The 22,411-nt window shown below is 39.9% G+C and overlaps 2 protein-coding genes across 2 annotated transcripts; both read left to right on the top strand.

The window, feature by feature from the left end:
- Positions 1 to 59: 59 nt before the first annotated feature.
- Positions 60 to 1,352, top strand: LOC107829350 (uncharacterized). The gene has a single exon (XM_016656823.2). The coding sequence runs from the start codon at positions 60 to 62 to the stop codon at positions 1,350 to 1,352; it is 1,293 nt and encodes a 430-aa protein (XP_016512309.2).
- A 17,628-nt stretch (positions 1,353 to 18,980) lies between these two features.
- On the top strand, positions 18,981 to 19,451 carry LOC107801619 (uncharacterized). The gene has a single exon (XM_016624970.1). It carries the CDS (start codon positions 18,981 to 18,983, stop codon positions 19,449 to 19,451), a length of 471 nt encoding a protein of 156 aa, XP_016480456.1.
- Positions 19,452 to 22,411: the final 2,960 nt, after the last annotated feature.

Genomic DNA, 22,411 nt, shown 5'->3' with positions numbered 1-22,411 from the left:
GACATATGCCCCATGAATCCTGAATCCATATACAATGTGGGGAAACAAGCTAGGGGGCGATGAATCAAAATGCTCAATATGGTAACACATACAATCCGAACTGGAGGAAGCATCCTAACTTCTCTTGGGGTGGAAATCAGAACATCAAGCCTCAAGCGAATTATAATCATCCACCTCAACCTCCACAACAATCAGAAGAGAGTTTGACTGACATGATTAAAAAGCTCTTGCTAGACAATCAGAAAGTTATGGCTGAGAATCAACAATTGCGCACAGAGTTCAGAAATCCAGAGAGGCAGTTTGGAAAAATGGCTAACAATCAGAATATTAGACATGTTGGTGCTCTCCCAAGTGATACAGAGAAAAATTCTCAACTCAATGCAGTGACTTTGAGAAATGGGAGAGAGTTAGCAGAGGTGCCTAAGAAAAAAAAGGAGCAGTCTGGGCTCGAAGAAGAAAGAGTGCCAAAACCTGTAGAGGTAGATGAGAGAAACAAAATAGAGTATGAGCAAATATCGGAGAGGGTGCCACCTCATTTTCCTCAAAGACTGAGAAATAAAAATGATGACCATATGTTTCACAAATTTTTAGATATGCTGAAGCAGATACACTTGAACATCCCTTTGGTGGACATGCTCCGTGAGGTCCCAAAATATGCAAAATATATTAAGGATATATTGGCAAATAAGAGGAGGTTAACTGAATTTGAGACCGGCGCACTTACTGGGGAGTGCACTTCCAGGATTCAACATAAGCTTCAACAAAAGCTTAAGGATCCGGGTAGTTTTACCATCCCCGTGAGGATTGGTGAAATTAATGTGGGTAGAGCCTTGTGTGATTTGGGTGCAAGTATCAATTTGATGTTGTTGTCAGTGTTCAAACAATTGAGATTAGGAGCTTCGAGACCCACCACGGTGCTGCTTCAGTTAGCTGACATATCTTATGTTTATCCTGATGGGGTAATTGAGGACGTCTTGCTGCAGATTGGGAAGTTTATTTTCCCTGTAGATTTTATCATCCTGGACTACGAGGATGATGAGTTAGTTCTTATCATCTTGGAACGACCTCTTTTGGCCACTGGAGATGCCATTATCAAAGTCCGAGAAGGTAAGATGATCCTGAGGGTGGACAATGAAGAAGCGGTCTTCAATGTATATCGAGCCATTCAATTGCTTCGTCATTACGAGGACCTGGCCATGATTTATGTGGTGAAGATAAATGAACCAGTCTTAGAGCCAAGTGCATTTAAAAAAGATGCACTAGAAAAGGAATTGATGTTGTTCAATCACTTGGAACCGAAAGAGGAGGTTGTGGAGATGTTGCAAATTTTGGATGCATCTTGTGAATCATAAGAGCAAGATCCCAGTTTGAGCCTCTGGATAGGCCAATCGGCCTGCCCCCTAGACCCTCAGTTGAGGAGGCTCCAAAACTGGAACTTAAACCCTTACCATATTATCTTCATTATGCATATTTGGGTAGTTCTAACACTTTACCTATGATTGTTTCTTCTCATTTGTCTAAATTGCAGGAAGAAAAAGCTCTTAAGGGTGCTGAGGGTGTGGTTGACATAATTATTAACGTTTATTAATTACATCTTCGCTAATTCGGATTATCATCTTGTGGCTGTTTCTGTAATTCTAGATTTAACTTGTGAATTGTTGTAGCTACCAATTCACCTTACTATCTATGCTATGCTTGGGGAAAGCCGAGTTTAGATTAGAGTAGAATTAGAGAGAGCTTATTTCTGAACCCGTGGCTCGGGGGACGATTTCGCGGTTAGGATAGGAATATACCTAACAGTCTTGCTTAATTGAATACCGTATTATATTTGTTCATGATGGACTCAATACCATAGGAATATAGGATTGATATATTATGGGCAGGCGAGTACTATTGTGGGAACAAGCTATTCATATAAACGATCCGGTTAATTAGCAACCATAGATAATCTGGACCAACGAGTGTGATTATTGAACTTAATAGGATTGATAAACCAACCACAACCCTAGAATTTTCACCTCTTCTGAATTAAAATCTCATCATACACATTTGCATTCTTGATAAATTAGTTGTTACTTGTTTAATTTCCGCAATAGTAGCTTAATAGAAAAACATCATTCTTAAATATCTTGGACACTTAATTGATTTTAGTTTTCTTAGTTGACAATTGATCTAAGTCTCTGTGGGTTCGACATCCGACTTTCGAGTCACTTTATTACTTAACAGCCACGTATACTTGCGTGTACTTGGGGAACCAATAATTTCTCATTTGCGGAGGCAAACTTGATCATTAAAGAATATACTGATCTATTGCGACAACTAGAGATCCTTTATCTAGTTTCTTAATATCCCATTGCATGGGATGTGATAGACAATGAGTCAAAAGCATCTTGGAGTTGGTTTATGTACAACTTAATATCTGATTTGGAGTTAGGAGATAAAGCTGGATTAACAATTATGTTTGATACGCAAAAGGTATTTTACCAAAACTTTCTGGCTTAAATTTCTACTTCATGTGTTATTATTTTGTTTTATTCATCTCTATTTTGTAGGGTTCTGTTTGATTCATTTATGTTTTGTTGGGATTGGTACCAAGCATTCCTAAATTGCTACCAAATTTTGAGCATCGAATGTGTGCTAGGCACATATAGTCTAACTGGTCAAAAACTTGGAGTGGTGAGGAGATGAGAAAACAATTTTGGAGGTATTCTAAGGCTAGTTTTGAGATGAAGTTTGTCGCGACCCGAAATTCCCACCTTCAGACCGTGATGGCGTCTAACATTTCACTTGCTAGGCAAGACAACATTAGAGTAATATTATCCACTTTTAAAACAATTTTTAAATTTATTAATAACAAAGAACAATTGCGGAAGTAAATTGTGAAATATAGTGAATAATCCAAAAAACAACAACGGTGTCTAAATACCATCCCAGAATTGGTGTCTCAAGTGCACGAGCTTCAATGACGGGGACTTCAGAACTGCGGACGCTGTGCAGTTATACCTCAAGTCTCCTCCGAGTAGCTGAAATCTGAGCAAGTCTATAGTACGCCGCTTGGACCAACTCTGAAATCTGCACAAGAAGTGTAGAGTGTAGTATCAGTACAACCGACATCATGTACCGGTAAGTGCTGAGCCTAACCTCGACGAAGTAGTGACGAGGCTAAGGCGGGTCACTTACATTAACCTGTACGCAATATTAGTAACAACAACAAATAATAGAAATAAAATCAGGTAACTCATTTATAATAATTGAAGCCAACTAAGCAGTCATAACCAATTATTATTTCCATCAATTTCCGTTGCAGCGTGCAACCCGCTCTCACAATATATTCACATTCAATTCTGTTGCGGCGTGCAACCCGCTCCTCCAATATATTCATTTTAATCAAGTCTGTTGCGGCGTGCAACCCGATCCCCCAATATATATATATATATATATATATATATATATATATATATATATATATATATATATATATATATATCGACTTTTAAATAAGTCTGTTGCGGCGTGCAACCTGATCCACCAATATGGACTTTTAATAAGTCTGTTGCGGCATGCAACCCGATCCTCCAATATATCCATTTCAATCAATTCTGTTGCGGCGTGCAACCCGACCCTCCAATATATCCATTTACCAATTCTTATAGAAAAAATTTCCCCAATAAATGCAGCAATTAATATAAAATTATAAGACAACAAGCATACAATAATTATGATTTAATTATGAAACAAACAATGACAAATAGCAAATTATTATGGACATCAGGGAGAAAATAGGCAGTTTAATATTTAATATACTAAATGTCAAACAACAATTAAGACACATAATTCAAATAGCATGTAACAATTAATGCATGAATTCAAGAATTAATATTTGACAAATAATATGAGAGGAACAATTATTATGATAATTAATTCATGATTTAAAACGGTTTACAATTTTTCAAGTAATTATGCAAACAATTAATTTGACTACGTATAGACACTCGTCACCTCGTCTATACGTCGTTCACATGCATTTCACATAAGAAATAGTTTAAGGGTTCTATTCCCTCAAGTCAAGGTTAACCACGACACTTACCTTGCTTTGCAAATTCCAATCAATTACTCGACCACACCTTTTCCTTTTAAATTTGTCTCCAAAAGCTTCAAATCTATTCATAAACAACTCAATATACTCAATACGAATCATAGGAATTAATTCTATATAAATTTACAAATTTGCCGGTTAAAAATCCGAAATTCATTAAAATATTTAACAGTGGGACCCACTTATCAAATCTCGGAAAAAACATACGAAATCCGAAGACCCGTTCCGATACGAGTTCAACCATACAAAATTTATCAAATTTCGATGTCAAATGGACCTTCAAATCTTAAATTTTTGATTTTGGAAGATTTTATAAAAATCTGATTTTTTTCATCCATAAATTCACGGATTCTTGATATAAACGAGTATAGAATCATGAAATATAATCAATATAGGATAAGGAACACATACCCCAATGTTTTCCCGTGAAAATCGCCCAAAAATCGCCTTACCCGAGCTCAAAAATGGAAAAGGGTTGAAAATGGGACGAATCCCATTTTCCAGAACTTAAATTCTGTTTCTGGAACTTTTACCCTTCGCGAACGCGGTTAGTGCCTCACGTTCGCGAAGAAAATTTTTGTGCCGCCAAAACTTTGCTCTTCGCGAACGCGAAGCCTTGCCAAATTTGGCCTTCACGAACGCGATACACCCTACGCTAACGTGAAGCTTTATCGCTTGGTGCCCGGCCAGGCCTCGCCTTCTACGCAAACGCTTCCACGCGTTCGTGATGAACACTGCCTTCTTCCCTTCGCGAACGCGGCCCCATCTTCGTGAACGCGAAGTGTAATTTTCACCTGCCTCCAGTTTATTCTTCGTGCACGCGAGCCTCTTCTCGCTAACGTGAAGAAGGATACCAGAAGCAGATTTCTGCAGTTTTTCCCAAGTCCAAAAATGGTCCGTTAATCACCCGAAACCAACCTGAGCCCTCGGGGCTCCAAACCAAACATGCACCCAAGTCCTAAAACATCATAGGAACTTGCTCGCACGATCAAATCGCCAAAATAACACCAAGAACTACGAATCGGATACCAAATCAAAGGAAATTTTCAAGAAAACTTTAAACACTTATATTTTTACAACCGGACGTCTGAATCACGTCAAATTAACTCTGATTCTCACCAAATTTTGCAGACAAGTCTTAAATATTATAGTGGACCTATACCGAGCTCCCGAACCAAAATGGGGACACGGGGTCAATACATCCAACATCAATAATTTCTTAAAAATTATTAAGCTTTCAATCTTTAAAGTTTTCATCAAAATTCCATATCTCGGGCTAGGGACCTCGGAATTCGATTCCGGGCATACGCCCAAGTCCCAAATCACGATACGGACCTACCGAAATTGTCAAAACACTTATCCGGGTCCGTTTGCTCAAAATGTTGACCAAAGTCAACTCAGTTGAGTTTTAAAGCTCTATTTCACAGTTTAATCAATTTTTCACATAAAACCTTTCCGAAAAATTGTACGGACTGCGCACGCAAGTCGAGGAATGATAAATGGTGCTTTTCAAGGTCTTAGAATACAGAATTACTTATTAAATTTTATGATGACATTTTGGGTCATCACATTCTCCACCTCTAAAACAAACGCTCGTCCTCGAACGGAGTTAGAAAAAGTACCTGAGCTGGTGAATAAGTGTGGATATTTACTCCGCATGTTCGACTTGGACTCCCAGGTAGATGCCTCTACTGGATGACCTCTCCATTACACCCGAACTGAAGGATAACTCTTAGACCTCAACTGTCAGACCTGTCGGGCTAGAATAGCCACCGGCTCCTCCTCGTAAGTCAAATCTTTGTCCAATTGTACTGAGCTGAAATCTAACACATGGGACGAATCACCATGATATTTACGGAGCATAGACACATGGAACACCGAATGAACCGCTGATAAACTAGGTGGTAATGCAAGCCTGTAGGCAACTTCACCCACCCTTTCAAGAATTTCAAAGGGTCCGATATACCTAGGGCTCAACTTGCCCTTCTTTCCAAACCTCATTACACCTTTCATAGGTGAAACTCGGAGCAATATTCTTTCTCCAACCATGAATGCAATATCACGAATTTTACAGTGGGTATAATGCTTTTGCCTAGATTGAGTTGTGCGAAGTCGATCCTGAATAATCTTGATCTTATCCAAGGCATCCTGTACCAAATCGGTACCCAACAACCGAGCCTCTCCCGGTTCAAACCAACCAACTGGCGATCGGCATCGCCTTCCGTATAATGCTTCATATGGAGCCATCTGAATGCTCGACTGGTAGCTATTATTATAAGCAAACTCCGCAAGTGGTAAGAAATGATCCCAAGAAACTCCAAAGTCCATAACACAAGTGCGAAGCATATCTTCCAATATCTGAATGGTGCATTCTGACTGTCCGTCTGTATATACTCAACTCAACTCGCGTGCCTAACTCATATTGTACAGCCCTCCAGAAATGTGAGGTAAATTACATACCTCGATCTGAAATAATAGACACGGGCACACCGTGAAGGCGGACAATCTCACGAATGTAAATTTCAGCTAACCTCTCTGAAGAATAGGTAACTGCCACTGGAATGAAATGTGCTGGCTTGGTCAACCTGTCCAAAATGACCCAAACTGCGTCAAATTTTCTCTGAGTCTGTGGGAGCCCAACAACAAAATCCATAGTGATACGCTCCCACTTCCACTCAGGAATTTCTAACTTCTGAAGCAAACCACCAGGTCTCTGATGCTCGTAATTAACTTGCTGACAATTCAGACACCGAGCTACATATGCAACTATATCCCTTTTCATTCTCCTCCACCAATAATGTTGCCGCAACTCTTGATACATTTTGGCGGTACCTGGATGAATAGAGTACCTGGAACTGTGTACCTCTTCAAGAATTAATTCACGAACACCATCCACATTAGGCACACAAATACGACCCTACATTCGCAGAACTCCATATCCCCCCACAGCAACATGTTTGGCATCACCGTGCCGCACCGTGTCCTTAAGGACAAGTAAATGAGGATCATCATACTGTCTCTCTCTAATGCGCTCATATAAAGAAGGCCGAGCGACTGTGCAAGCTAGAACCCGATTGGGTTCTGAAACATCTAACATCACAAACGGATTAGCCAAAGTCTGAACATCTGTAGCTAATGGCCTCTCATCAACCAGAATATACGCAAGACTGCCCATACTCACAGCCTTTCTACTCAAAGCATCGGCCACCACATTGGCCTTTCTGGGGTGATACAAAATGGCGATATCTTAGTCTTTCAACAACTCCAACCATCTTCTCTGCCTCAAATTAATATCCTTTTGTTTGAACAAATACTAAAGTTTACGATGATCAGTAAATACCTCACACGAGACACCGTAGAGGTAATGCCTCTAAATCTTCAGCACATGAATAATGGCTGCCAATTCTAAGTCATGAACAGGATAATTCTTCTCGTGAACTTTCAACTGCCGCGACGCATATGCAATTACCTTGCCATCTTGCATTAATACTGTACCAAGCCCAATGTGAGATGCGTCACAATATAAGGTATACGATCTTGAACCTGCGGGTAATACTAATACTAGCGCCGTAGTCAAAGCAGTCTTGAGCTTCTGAAAGCTCAACTCACACTCGTCTGACCATCTGAATGGGACACCTTTCTGGGTCAATCTGGTTAATGGTCTTGCTATAGATGAAAACCATTCCACGAACCGACAATAATAACCTGCTAAACCCAGGAAACTCTGGATATCTGTAACTGAAGTAGGTCTAGGCCAATTCTGAACAACCTCAATCTTCTTAGGATCCACCTTTATGCCTTCTGTCGATACAACATGCCCCAAAAAGGCAACTGAGTCTAACCAAAACTCACATTTTGAAAACTTGGCATATAACTGATTATTCTTCAAAGTGTGAAGCACACTTCGAAGATGCTGCTCATGCTCCTCTCAATTACTGGAGTAAATCAAGATATTATCAATGAATACAACCACAAAAGAATCCAATAAGGCTTGAACACCCGATTCATCAAATTCATAAATGCTGCTGGAGCATTTATCAACCCAAATGACATCAGTAGGAATTTGTAATGCCCATACCGAGTTCGAAAAACTGCTTTAGGGACATTAGATGCCCTAATCTTCAACTGATGATAACCAAACCTCAAATCGATCTTCAAAAATACCTTGGCACCCTGAAGCTGATCAAATAAGTCATCAATTCTTGGCAGCGGATATTTTTTTTTATAGTGGCCTTGTTCAACTGCGGATAATCTATACACATCCGCATAGAGCCATCTTTCTTCTTTACAAATAATACTGGTGCACCCCAGGGCGAGACACTGGATCTAATGAATCCCTGATCAAGCAAGTCTTGTAACTGCTCTTTCAATTCTTTCAACTCCGACGGGGACATAAGGTATGGTGGAATAGAAATGGTCTGAGTGCCCGGAGCCAAATCAATACAGAAGTCAATTTCTCTGTCGGGTGGCATCCCCGACAAATCTGCAGGAAATACTTCTGGAAATTCACGAACAACTGGTACTGAGTCCATAGAAGGAACATCCGCATTGGGATCGTGAATATAAGCCAAATAGGCTAGACACCCTTTCTCTACCATATGCAGAGCTTTCATATAAGAAATAAACCTGCTGGCAGAATGACCAAGAGTTCCTTTCCACTCTAACCGAGGTAACCCCGGCATGGCTAGAGTCACTGTCTTGGCCTGAAAATCCAATATAGCATGATAAGGTAACAGCCAATCCATACCCAAAATGACATCAAAATCTACCATATCAAAAAGTAGAAGATCCACACTAGTCCCAAGATTACCAATAGTAATCATACACAAATGATAGACATGATCTACTACAACAGATTCTCCCACCGGAGTAGATATACACACAAAAGTTCTCAGAGAATCACAAGGCACAACCAAATATGAAGCAAAATAGGAGGACGCATAGGAATAAGTAGATCCTGGATCAAATAGAACTGAAGCATCTCTATGGTAAACTAGAATAATATATGTGATCACATCATCAGATGACTCGGCATCAGGCCTAACTGGAAAAGCATAAAATTGGGGTTGGGCCCTACCACTCTGAACTGCATCCCTGGGACGGCCTCTAACTGGCTGGCCTCCACCTCTAACGATCTGACCTCCACCTCTAATGGCCTGACCTCCACCTCTAATGGCCTGACCTCCACCTCTAGTTGCCTGACCCCTACCTCTAGCTGGCTGAGCAGGTGATGAAGCAACCGGTGCCAGTATGATGGCACAAGAATCTTGCCGAGATCTGTTACTCGCCAATCTAGGGCAATAGCTCCTGATGTGACCAATGTTCCCACACTCATAACACCTATCCTGATGCCGTGGATGCTGAAGCTGAAGCTGACCTAAATGGGCCGGATAACCGCTGTAGTAACTCTAGAGTGGTGTTGCACTGATAGGAGCTGAATGTGCACTGAATGTTGGCTGTCCAGAGTAAGGCATAATAGGACCGTGACTCCCTGAAGCACCAGGAGATGCATGAAGTGCTGAATGAAACGGTCTGGGAGGATGACCCCTACCAAAATTACCCCTGCCTCCAGACGAGTCACCACCGAAATCACAGAATAGACGAGGCCTCTTATCAGACCTCTTCCCTCTCTCCTATGCAAGAACCATCTCGATCCTCCTCGCGACATTAGCAGCCGCCTGAAATAAAATCTCGCTTCCGGTCTCCTTGGCCATCTAAAGCCTGATAGGGTGAGTGAGTCCCTCAGTAAACCTCCTCACTCTCTCCCCCTCAGTAGGTAGTAAAAGGAGAGTATGACGGGCCAAATCCACAAAACAGGACTCATACTGAGTAACAGTTATACTGCCCTGCTGTAGACGCTCAAATTGCTTGCAAAATTTCTCTCTCAGTGTGATAGGGAGGAACTTCTCCAGAAATAGCTGAGAGAACTTTTCCCAGGTAAGTGCAGGCGATCCGACTGGTCAGGTCAGTGTATAATCTCTCCACCACCTCTTGGCAGAACCCGTCATCTGAAATACAGTAAAATCAACCCCATTGGTCTCAACTATACCCATGTTCCGCAGCACCTGGTGGCAGCATTCAAGATAATCTTGTGGGTCCTCAGAATGTGTACCACTGAAGTGAACTGTAAAGAGCTTAGTAAACTTATCAAGTCTCAATAAGGCCTTAAAAGACATGGCAGGCCTATCACCGGTCTGTGCCGCAATAATTGGTTGAACTACCCCAACTGGCGAGGCTGCTGGAGCCTGATTCTAGGGAGCCATCTGCTCCGGAGTGGGAGTAGTGGGAGTTTGTGCTCCTCCCCCAGCCTGTGAGACGGTTGGTGCCGCTGGAAATGTACCATTCTGGGCCACGCCCTCCATAAGACTTACCAAATGGACTAGAGCGTCCTGAAGTACTGGAGTGGCTATGAATCCTTCCGGGACCTGAACTGGTCCAACTAGTACATTCTGAACTGGAACTTCCTCCTGAAGATCCATATGAGGTTCTATAATAGGTGCAGTTGCTCGAGCTCTGGACTGAGCTCTACCTCTGCCTCTGCCTCTGCCTCGGCCTCTAGCATGACCTCGGCCTCAACCTCTACCCGTGGCCATAGTTGCCACTGGGGGTTCTGGTTCCTGTCCATCGGTAGAGGTATTACGTGTTCTCACAATGTGCGAGAGAATAAGAGTAGAATGATTCAATCATCGATGATAAAATAAAATCGAATGACAGAATAAGAAAGAAGTGATGTTGTTCCTAAACTTCATAGCCTCTAAGAGAAAAGTACAAACGTCTCCGTACCGATCCTTCAAACTCTACTAAGCATGCTCGTGACTCGTGAGACCTATGTAACCTAGTGCTTTGATACCAACCGTCACGACCCGAAATTCCCACCTTCGGACCGTGATGGCGCCTAACATTTCACTTCCTAGGCAAGCCAACGTTAGAGTAATATTATCCATTTTTAAAACAATTTTTAAATTGATTAATAACAAAGAACAATTGCGGAAGTAAATTCTGAAATATAGGGAATAATCCAAAAAAAACAACGGTGTCTAAATACCATCCCAGAATTGGTGTTTAAATACCATCCCAAATAAAGGTCTGAATATAATAAAGATGTCTGAAAACAAACACACAGCTAAAGTAAAATAGACGGGGACTTCAGAACTGCGGCCGCTGTGCAGTTATACCTCAAGTTTCCTCCGAGTAGCTGAAATCCGAGCAAGTCTATAGTACCCCGCTGGGACCAACTCCGAAATCTGCACAAAAAATGTAAAGTGTAGTATCAGTACAACCAACCCCATGTACCGGTAAATGCTGAGCCTAACCTCGACGAAGTAGTGACGAGGCTAAGGCGGGTCACTTACTTTAACATGTACGCAATATTAGTAAAAACAACAAATAATAGAAATAAATCAGGTAACTCATTTATAATAATTGAAGCCAACTCAACAGTCATAACCAATTATCATTTCCATCAATTTCCGTTGCAGTGTGCAACCCGCTCTCACAATATATTCACATTCAATTCTGTTGCGGCGTGCAACCCGCTTCTCCAATATATATCATTTTAATCAAGTCTGTTGCGGCATGCAACCCGATCCTCCAATATATATATATATATATATCAACTATTAAATAAGTCTATTGCGGCGTGCAACCTGATCCTCCAATATGAACTTTTAATAAGTCTGTTGCGGTGTGCAACCCGATCCTCCAATATATCCATTTCAATCAATTCTATTGCGGCGTGTATCTCGATCCTCCAATATATCCATTTACCAATTCTTATAGAAGAAATTTCCGCAATAAATACAATAATTAATATAAAATTATAAGACAACAAGCATACAATAATTATGATTTAATTATAAAGCAACCAATGACAAATAGCAAATTATTATGGACATCAGGGAGAAAATAGGCAGTTTAATATTTAATATGCTAAATGTCAAACAACAATTAAGGCACATAATTCAAATAGCATGTAACAATTAATGCAGGAATTCAAGAATTAATATTTGACAAAGAATAGGAGAGGAACAATTATTATAATAATTAATTCATGATTTAAAACGATTTATGATTTTTCAAGTAATTATGCAAACAATTAATTTGACGATGTATAGACACTCGTCACCTCGCCTATACGTCGTTCACATGCATTTCACATAACAAATAGTTTAAGGGTTCTATTCCCTCAAGTCAAGGTTAACCACGACACTTACCTTGCTTTGCAAATTCCAATCAATCTCGACCATAGCTTTTCCTTTTAAATTTGTCTCCAAAAGCTTCAAATCTATTCATAAACAACTCAATATACTCAATACAAATCATAGGAATTAATTCCATATCAATTTACTAATTTGCCGGATATAAATCTGAAATTTATTAAAATATTCGACAGTGGGACCCATGTCTCAAATCTAAGAAAAAACTTACAAAATCCGAACACCCGTTCGAATACGAGTTCAACCATACAAAATTTATCAAATTCCGGTGTCAAATGGACCTTCAAATCTTAAATTTTCGTTTTTGGAAGATGTTATAAAAATCTAATTTTTCTTCCATAAATTCACAGATTCATGATATAAACGAGTATGGAATAATAAAATATAATCAATATAGGATAAGAACCACTTACCCGAATGTTTTTCCGTGAAAAGCGCCCAAGAATTGCCTTACCCGAGCTCAAAAATGGAAAAGGGTTGAAAATGGGACGAATCCCATTTTCCAGAACTTAAGTTCTGTTTCTGGAACTTTTACCCTTCGCGAACGCGGTCAGTGCCTCGCGTTCGCGAAGCACATTTTTGTGCTGCCAAAACTTTGCTCTTTGCGAACTCGAAGGCAATGTCGTGAACGTGAGGCCTTGCCAAATTTGGCATTCGCGAACGCGATACACCCTACGCGAACGCGAAGCTTTATCGCTTGGTGCCCGGCCAGGCCTTGTTCCATTCGCGAACGCGGCCCTCTCTTCGTAAACATGAAGAGTAATTTTCACCTGCCTCCAGTTTCTTCTTCGTGAACGCGAGCCCCCTCTCGCGAACGCGAAGAAGGATACCAGAAGCAGATTTCTGCAGTTTTTCCCAAGTCCAAAAATGGTCCGTTAATTACCCAAAACCAACCCGAGCCCTCGGGGCTCCAAACCAAACATGCACCCAAGTCCTAAAACATTGTACAAACTTGCTCGCGCGATCAAATCGCCAAAATAACATCAAGAACTACGAATCGGACACCAAATCAAAGGAAATTTTCAGGAAAACTTTAAAACTTATATTTTTACAACCGGACGTCCGAATCATGCCAATCAACTCCGATTCTCTCCAAATTCGGCGGACAAGTCTTAAATATTATAGTGGACCTATACCAGACTCCAGAACCAAAATGATGACTCGGGGTCAATAAATTCAACATCAGTAATTTCTTAAAATCATTAAGCTTTCAAGCTTTTGATTTTTCATTAAAATTCCATATCTCGGGCTAGGGACCTCGGAATTCGATTCCGGGCATACGCCCAAGTCCCAAATCACGATACGGACCTACCGGAATTGTCAAAATACTGATCCGGATCTGTTTGCTCAAAATGTTGACCAAAGTCAACTCAGTTGAGTTTTAAAGCTCTATTTCACATTTTAATCCATTTTTCACATAAACACTTTCTGGAAAATTGTACGGACGGCGCACGTAAGTCGATGAATGATAAATGGTGATTTTCAAAGTCTTATAATACATAATTACTTATTAAATTTAAAGATGATATTTTGGGTCATCACAAAGTTGAAAGAAGAACTAGTTGGGAAAACTTGAAAAAATATATGTGAAAGCCTATTGAAGTATAACAAAGAGTATTTGATGCAGAGCGTTTTTTCTTGAACACTTCAAATGTGATATTGCAGAAAATAATATGTGTGCGACCTTTAATTCTTGGATATTAGCACCTAGGCACCAGTCTATTATTAGCATGTTAGATGACATTAGATATAAAGTAGTTAGGAGACATGTTGATATGATAAAGTTTGCAGAGATTTGGATTACAGATATTTCTCCTACGGCAAGGGTGATTCTAGAAGAAAATATGGAGTTTTCTAGGAAATGCAAAGTTTTGTGGTTTGGAACTGATGGGTTTGAGGTTGATGAGTATGAATACATACATATGGTGAACTTGATGAGAAGAACATGCACTTGTAGATCCTGGCAGTTAAGAAGGATCTCTTGTGCACATGCAATATGTGAAATCTGTCACCAAGAAGAAGAACCATATAATTATGTGGATAACTGGCATAGAAAGGAGACATTTCTCAAGGCATATCAATACTTTCTTGAATAAATCCCTAACATGAAGATGTGGCCTGACACTAATAACATGGTAATTGAGCCTCCAGCACCAATGCCAATGTCAGGCAGACCCCCCCAAAAAAAGAAGAAAGGCCAAGAATGAGCCTTAAAAAAAGAAGTATGGCAAGCTCTCTAATGCCTGTGATGGATGTTTGTTAAGTGCTTATCAGTTGAGTTCAATTACAACTTCAACATGTTAGCACTTCGAATTCCATATTTGAACCAGTACATAAAACAAATGGCAGAAAATTTCTTCAATTCATTGAAATAAGGCCACAGACTACAATTTCATTCACACAAACTACCAGTTAAGACACATCCAAAATATATCAACCACTATTACAAACACAAAATACAAGAGCTAAGACATAGATGACATAATGTCATCAAAACTCTTCTACTCCAACCATGTGCAGAACTACAACAACTTCAATGATCGAAGGCACAATAGCAAACCCAGATAATTAGCACTATTACTATAACAGAAGCCAATTTCTTCCTCTATATTCTTGCTCGATCCCTTTCTTCTTCAAAAGCTTTGACCCTGTTCAATAAACCCCAAATAGCCCTATTCGTTTTTCTAGGAAACTCGTCATTAACCTACCTAAAATAGTTACATCCACCTTTGTCCTTCAAAAAAAAAAAGAAATTGATTCAAACTAAAATCGGGGACAACATAGTAAAAATAATTAATTGTAGTTAATTAAAACTTACCTTTTCAATTTTGCATCCATAGAACCTCCTTCAAGGATTAGATGGAGACCATGAAGTTTTTAATTGACATTCATGATCACACCGACATGAATCGATTCTTGGTGTGAGAGACATTATCCACAAAATTGAGAGATTAAGCCAAAATCTGAACACTCGGGCGAGACTACTTTCAATTTGAAGAGAAGACTAGAATTTTTAAACCAAAAAATCAAGAAAAGGGTAAAGAAATATGGCTGGATTTAAGAGACAAAGTAAAAAGGGACAAGGGTTTATATAATAGGGAAGGGGTATATTTTTACCATTGAAATAGTTTTTGTCAACATATTTTTAATGTTCACGCGCTCAACAACAGTGATGCTCACGTTACATGCCATGTCAGTCGGACGTGTTAAAATGGTATGGTACAGTAAAAATAGAGTTAAAGTGTTCCGTTGGTATAGATTCAATGATTTGTCCTTCCACGTTTTGAAGAATTAATTCAATGATTTGTCCTTCCATGGACTAGGCGGAATGTTAATAAAGCGGCTGTCTCTCTTGCTCATATAGCTTTATCGTATGTAACTCGTGTAACTTGGGATTTCTATCCTTCATGTTTAGCTTTTATTTTTTGTTTTGATGCTTCTCATTTAAAGAACAAGGATTTTCCATAACGTAACTCTGATTTGACTTGGTTGTTTAATAAATATTTATTGCTTAAAGAAAAAATCTGCTAAGTTCCCATATATTAACACTTTTCTTTTATTTACTTCGAACAATTTCTACATATTAACAATTTCTGTTACGTTTTAAAATGAAATATAAACATTAAATTCTATAAAAATAAAAAAACTCAAGAATACACAAAAATAACATATATTTCACGGTAATATTGACAAAAATATATTAATTTGAAAATTCTTTTAACTCTTTTGTTTCTTTGAAAGATTACTACATGCTAAATGAATAAATAGTGTACATTGTTTTTATTATTTAACTCCCATGTTTCCATATATTAACAGTTCCTTTTTTAAAAATATTTTACAACGAACAATTTTGACAAATCAAAAGAAGACAAAAAGAACAATTGAAAAAAGAAACAAAAACGTGAATTGGAAATGTTAGGCAACAAAATTGAATCGAAGCAGCAGCAGGCGTACTTTGCTCGCGTTAGAGAAGGCGAGGCGAGGATTAAAGCGCGTGACAAGGCTTGCGTCGCACGGGCTACAGCGAGATGAAGCTCGCATTTTGCCTCACGCCGCGAGGCCTGTAGCGAGGGTTTTCCGGATTTTAAAGCCTATTTTGACTCTTTTTTGGATTTGGACTTGATTATTTCGTCTAGGCTTTTTTTTACACATATAAATAGTCATTAAACACCATTGTTAGAGGAGTTTTTGCGACCTGAGGAAAGAACATCACGTGGAACAACTTTTGGAGGAGAAAATCATCGAGTTCTTCATTCATTTATCTTTTCTTTGTAATTTGTTTATGCAAAATACCTGGAAAATTGTTACTACGAACATGAGTGGCTAAGCACTCTAGTTTTAGGATTGTGGTTGACATTATTATTAGCGTTTATTAATTACATCGTTAATTCGGATTATCATCTTGTGGTTGTTTCTTTAATTCTAGTTTTAACTTGTGAATTGTAGTAGCTACCAATTCACCCTACTATCTATGCTATGCTTGGGGAAAGCCGTGTTTAGATTAGAGTAGAATTAAAGAGAGCTTGTTTCTGAACCCATGGCTCGGGTGACGATTTCGCGATTAGGATAGGAATATACCTAACATTCTTGCTTAATTGAATACCGTATTATATTCATTCATGATAGACTCAATACCATAGGAATATAGGATTGATATATTATGGGCAGGCGAGTAGTATTGTAGGAACATGCTATTCATATAAACGATCCGGTTAATTAGCAACCATTGATAATCTGGATTAACGAGTGTGATTATTGAACTTAATAGGATTGATAACCAACCAGAACCCTGGAACTTTCATCTCCTCTGAATTAAAATCTCATCATACACATTTACATTCTTGATAAATTAGTTGTTACTTGTTTAATTTCCGCAATAGTAGATTAATAGAAAAATATCACTCTTAAATATCTTGGACAATTAATTGATTTTAGTTTGCTTAGTTGACAATTGATCTAGGTCTCTATGGGTTCGACATTCGACTTTCGAGTCACTTTATTACTTGATGGCCACGTATACTTGCGTGTACTTGGGGAACCAACAAGTTTTTGGCGTTGTTGCCGGGGACTTCGTTATTGATTGTTTATCTAAGTTAAGCTTTTAATCATTATTTGTTCAAGTTTTAATTTTTAGTTTGCTTTATTTGTGATAACGCAGGCTCTTCTCTTGAATGCGGAGGAGTAGAAGCGCAAACAATATCCTTCCTCTTGATCCTGAGATCGAACGAATACTTTATAGAGTGAGGAGGGAAGTTGAAGCTAGAACTAGAATTGAAAGAGAGTTGGACATCATAGTTCAACCACAGCCAATAGAGATGGCAGGTAATGAATGGTGTCCGATGATAGAAGCTGCAAGGCCCAATCTTGCTAATATGACTCAGGCAATTGTGAAGCCTGAGATCACGGGTCACTTTGAACTCAAACAATACATGATAGAGCTGATTCAGTCCACAGGGCAATATGTGGGTCTATCTCATGAAGACCCGAAGAGGTACATTCAGAACATCATGGAAATTACAGGCACTTACAATTATCCAAACGTTTCCAAGGACTATGTCAGGCTAACATTATTTCCCTTTTCACTGCTGGGGGAAGCTAAGGAATGGTTGCAAAAGGAGCCCGTGAACTCAATCCACAATTGGGATGATCTAGCAAGGAAATTCTTAATCAAGTTTTTTCCCACTAAGAAGACAAAGTCGCTGAGGAGCCAGATTCTTGGGTTTCAACAACGAGATGGCGAGACTCTTCATCGAGCTTGGGAAAGATACAAGACGCTACTCAGAGACTGCCCACATCATTGTCTGACTGATGAGGTGTTGGGTCACACTTTCGTTGATGGGTTAGATGAGGCATCAAAGATGAATCTTGACTCAGCATGTGGGGGTAGTTGCATGGCAAGACCGTATAGTGAGATCCAAATCCTGCTAAACAATTTCACTGCTAATGATAATAATTGGCAAGGAGATGGGGAACCACGAAGAGCACTTAAACAAAAGGCAGCATGTGTGATCGAGCTTGATGATTTCTCAGCCACGGGGGCAGATATAGCGAGATTAGCAAATCAGATGAATAAGATGACAATGCACCAAGCACAACAGATGCGGCATGTGCAACAGATGTCTACTTGCCCCGTGAATCCTGAATCCATCTACTATGTGGGGCAACAAGCTAAAGGGCCGATGAATCAAAATGCTCAATATGATAACACATACAATCCGAAATGGAAGAATCATCCTAACTTCTCTTGGGGTGGAAATCAGAACATCAGGCCTCAAGCTAATTATAATCATCCACCTCAACCTCCACAGCAATCAGACGAGAGTTTGACTGACATGATGAAAAATCTCTTCCTAGACAATCAGAAAGTTATGGCTGAGAATCAACAATTGCGCACAGAGTTCAGAAATCTGGAGAGGCAGTTTGGGAAAATGGCTAACAATCAGAATATTAGACCTGTTGGAGCTCTCCCAAGTAATACAGAGAAAAATCATCAAGTCAATACAGTGATGTTGAGAAATGGGAGAGAGTTAGTCGAAGTGCCTAAGAAGAAAATGGAGCAGTCCGGGCTCGAAGAAGAAAGAGTGCCAAAAAGGTAGATAAGAGAAACAAAACAGAGTCTGAGCAAATATCAGAGTGGGTGCCACCACATGTTACACAAATATTTAGATATGCTAAAGCAGATATACTTGAACATCCCTTTGGTGGACATGCTCCGTGAGGTCCCAAAATATGCAAAATATATTAAGGATATATTGGCAAATAAGAGGAGGTTAACTGAATTTGAGACCGGCGCACTTATTGAGGAGTGCACTTCCAGGATTCAACATAAGCTTCCACAAAAGCTTAAAGATCCGGGTAGTTTTACTATCCCCCATAGGATTGGTAAAATTGATGTGGGAAGAGCCTTGTGTGATTTGGGTGCAAGTATCAATCTGATGTTGTTGTCAGTGTTCAAACAATTGGGATTAGGAGCTCCGAGACCCACCACGGTGCTGCTACAGTTAGCTGGCAGATCTTCTGTTTATCTTGCGGGGGTAATTGAGGACGTCTTGCTGCAGATTGGGAAGTTTATTTTCCCTGCAGATTTTATCATCCTGGACTACGAGGCTGATGAGTTAGTTCCTATCATCTTGGGATGACCTCTTTTAGCCACTGGAGATGCCATTATCAAAGTCCGAGAAGGAAAGATGATCCTGAGGGTGGACAATAAAGAAGCGATCTTCAATGTATATCGAGCCATTTAGTTGCCTCGTCATTACGAGGACCTGGCCATGATTTCTGTGGTGAAGATAAATGAACCAGTTGTAGATCCAAGTGCATTTAAAGAATATGCACTAGAAAAGGCATTGATGTTGTTCAATCACTTGGAATTGGAAGAAGAGGTTAAAGAGATGTTGCAAATTTTGGATGAATCTTGTGAATACATAAGAGAAAGATCCCAGTTTGAGCCTCTAGATAGGCCAATCGACCTGCCCCTAGACCCTCAGTTGAGGAGGCTCCAAAACTGGAACTTAAACCCTTACCATCTCATCTTCAATATTCATATTTGGGCAGTTCTAACACCTTACATGTGATTGTTTCTTCTCATTTTTCTAAATTGTAGGAAGAAATGCTCTTAAGGGTGCTGAGGGAGCAAAAGCATGTCATTGGCTGGACAATGTCTGACATAAAGGGTATTAGCCCTGCATTCTGCATGCACAAAATACTCATGGATGAGGGACACAAGCCTAGCGTGGAATATCAACGCCGCCTAAATCCAATCATGAAAGAGGTGGTAAGAAAATAAGTGATTAAGTGGCTCGACACAGGTATAGTATTTCCTATCTCTGATAGTAAGTGGGTAAGCCTTATTCAATGTGTACCTAAAAAGGGGGTATGACTGTTGTAGTGAATGAACAAAATGAATTAATCCCAACTAGGACTGTGACTGGTTGGCGAATATGCATAGATTATAGGAAGTTGAATAATGCTACACGAAAAGATCACTTCCCCCTCCCCTTCATTGATCAAATGCTTGACAGGTTAGCCGGAGAGAAATACTATTAGTTCCTTGATGTCTATTCGTGGTATAATCAGATTGCTATTGCCCCGAAAGATCAAGAAAAGACAACTTTTACATGCCCTTATGGCAATTTTTCATTTAAGAGAATGCCATTCAAGTTGTGTAATGCACCTATGACTTTTCAAAGGTGTATGATGGCTATTTTCACCGATATGGTGGAACGGTTTGTGGAGGTTTTTATGGATGATTTTTCTGTGTTTTGTCCTTCTTTTGATGAATTCTTGACCAATCTTGCTAAAGTGCTTGCAAGTTATGAGGAGACTAATCTGGTACTGAATTGGAAAAAGTGCTATTTTATGGTACGTGAAGTTATAGTGTTGGGGCACAAGGTATCCAAAGGTGGAAGCAATTGAAAAGTTGCCACCACCAATTTCAGTGAAAGGAGTTAGGAGTTTTTTTGGGACATGTAGGTTTTTATCTCCGATTTATAAAGGATTTCTCAAAAATTTCTTCTCTTTTGTGCAGGTTGTTATAGAAGGATGTGCCGTTCAAGTTTGACGATGCTTGTCTGAAAGCATTCGAGGAGCTGAAAAAGAAGTTAGTGAGTGCACCAATCATAGTGGCTCCAGACTGGAAAGAGCCATTTGAGCTGATGTGTTATGCTAGTGATGGTGCAATTGGGGCCGTGTTGGGACAGAGGAGGAGAAAAAAACTTCACTCCATTTACTACGCAACCAAGACTCTTTCTCCTGCTTAAATAAATTATACTATGACAGAAAAGGAGTTGCTTGCTGTAGTGTGGGCGTTCGATAACTTTCGGGCCTATTTGGTTGGCATCAAAGTCATCGTCTACATAGACCATGCAGCCATCAGGTATTTGTTCCAAAAGAAAGATGTTAAACCAAGTCTAATCCGTTGGGTTTTACTGTTTTGCAGGAATTTGATTTGGATATCTGAGACCGTAAAGGAACAAAGAATCAAGTGGCTGATCACCTATCCAAGTTAGAAACTCGGAATCATGTAGCTGAGGGAGATGTCATCAAGGAAACATTCCTGGATGAGCAATTGTTGGCCATTACTACTGGGGAGGTGCCATGGAATGCAGATTTTGTGAACTATCTGGCAAGTGGAGAGAGCCTGATCTTGAACCTTATGCTAAAAAGACGTTCTTACGATATGTGAGGTCATATGTGTGGGATGATCCATTTCTGTTCAAATCTTGTACCGATCAGTTAATGAGAAGATGTGTGCTCGAATCTGAAATAAATGCTATCTTACATGACTGTCATGCGTCGCCCTATGGTGGTCATTATGCGGGTGACAAAACGGCAGCTAAGGTGTTTAAATACGCCCATGAGTTCGTGAGGAGGTGTGATAGGTGCCAGAGAATAGGAACAATCACTAAAAGGCATGAGATGCCATTGCACGGTATTATGGAGGTTGAAATTTTTGATGTGTGGGGAATTGATTTTATGGGTCCGTTTCCCTTGTCCAATGGGTGTAAGTACATTTTGGTGGCCGTTGACTAAGTGTCGAAGTGGGTGGAGGCCATTTCTCTTCCTGCCAATGATGCCAAGGTTGTAGTCAACTCCGATAGTGATGATTAGTGATGGGGGCACCCTTTTCTGTAACAAGCTCTTGGACAATGCCTTAGCGCAATATGGGGTCAAACATAAGGTTGCAATCGCTTACCATCCTGAGACTAGTGGGTAAGTTGAAGTCTCAAATAGAGAGATAAAGAAGATCCTCGAGAAGACGGTTGGTGCAAGTAGGAAAGATTGGGCTGCAAAGCTTGATGATACTCTATGGGCATACTGGACTGGCTACAAAACTCCAATCGGAACCTCCCCTTACAAGCTAGTTTATGGGAAGGCATGCCATTTACCGGTGGAACTTGAGCACAAGGCCTATTGGGCGATAAAGAAGCTGATTTGATGCAGAATTAGTGGGTAGAAAGCGGGTAATGCACTTGAACGAGCTTGATGAGTTTCGCTTGCATGCGTATGAGAATGCCAAGTTATATAAAGAAAAGACCAAGCGCTGGCATGATAAGCATATCCACCATCGCAAGTTCGAACCGGGCCAATTGGTTCTCTT

Source organism: Nicotiana tabacum, unplaced genomic scaffold (assembly GCF_000715075.1).
Source record: "Nicotiana tabacum cultivar K326 unplaced genomic scaffold, ASM71507v2 Un00123, whole genome shotgun sequence".
Lineage (NCBI taxonomy): Eukaryota > Viridiplantae > Streptophyta > Magnoliopsida > Solanales > Solanaceae > Nicotiana > Nicotiana tabacum.
Note: the sequence above shows the minus strand (reverse complement) of the source record. Positions and strands in the feature narration are given on the sequence as shown.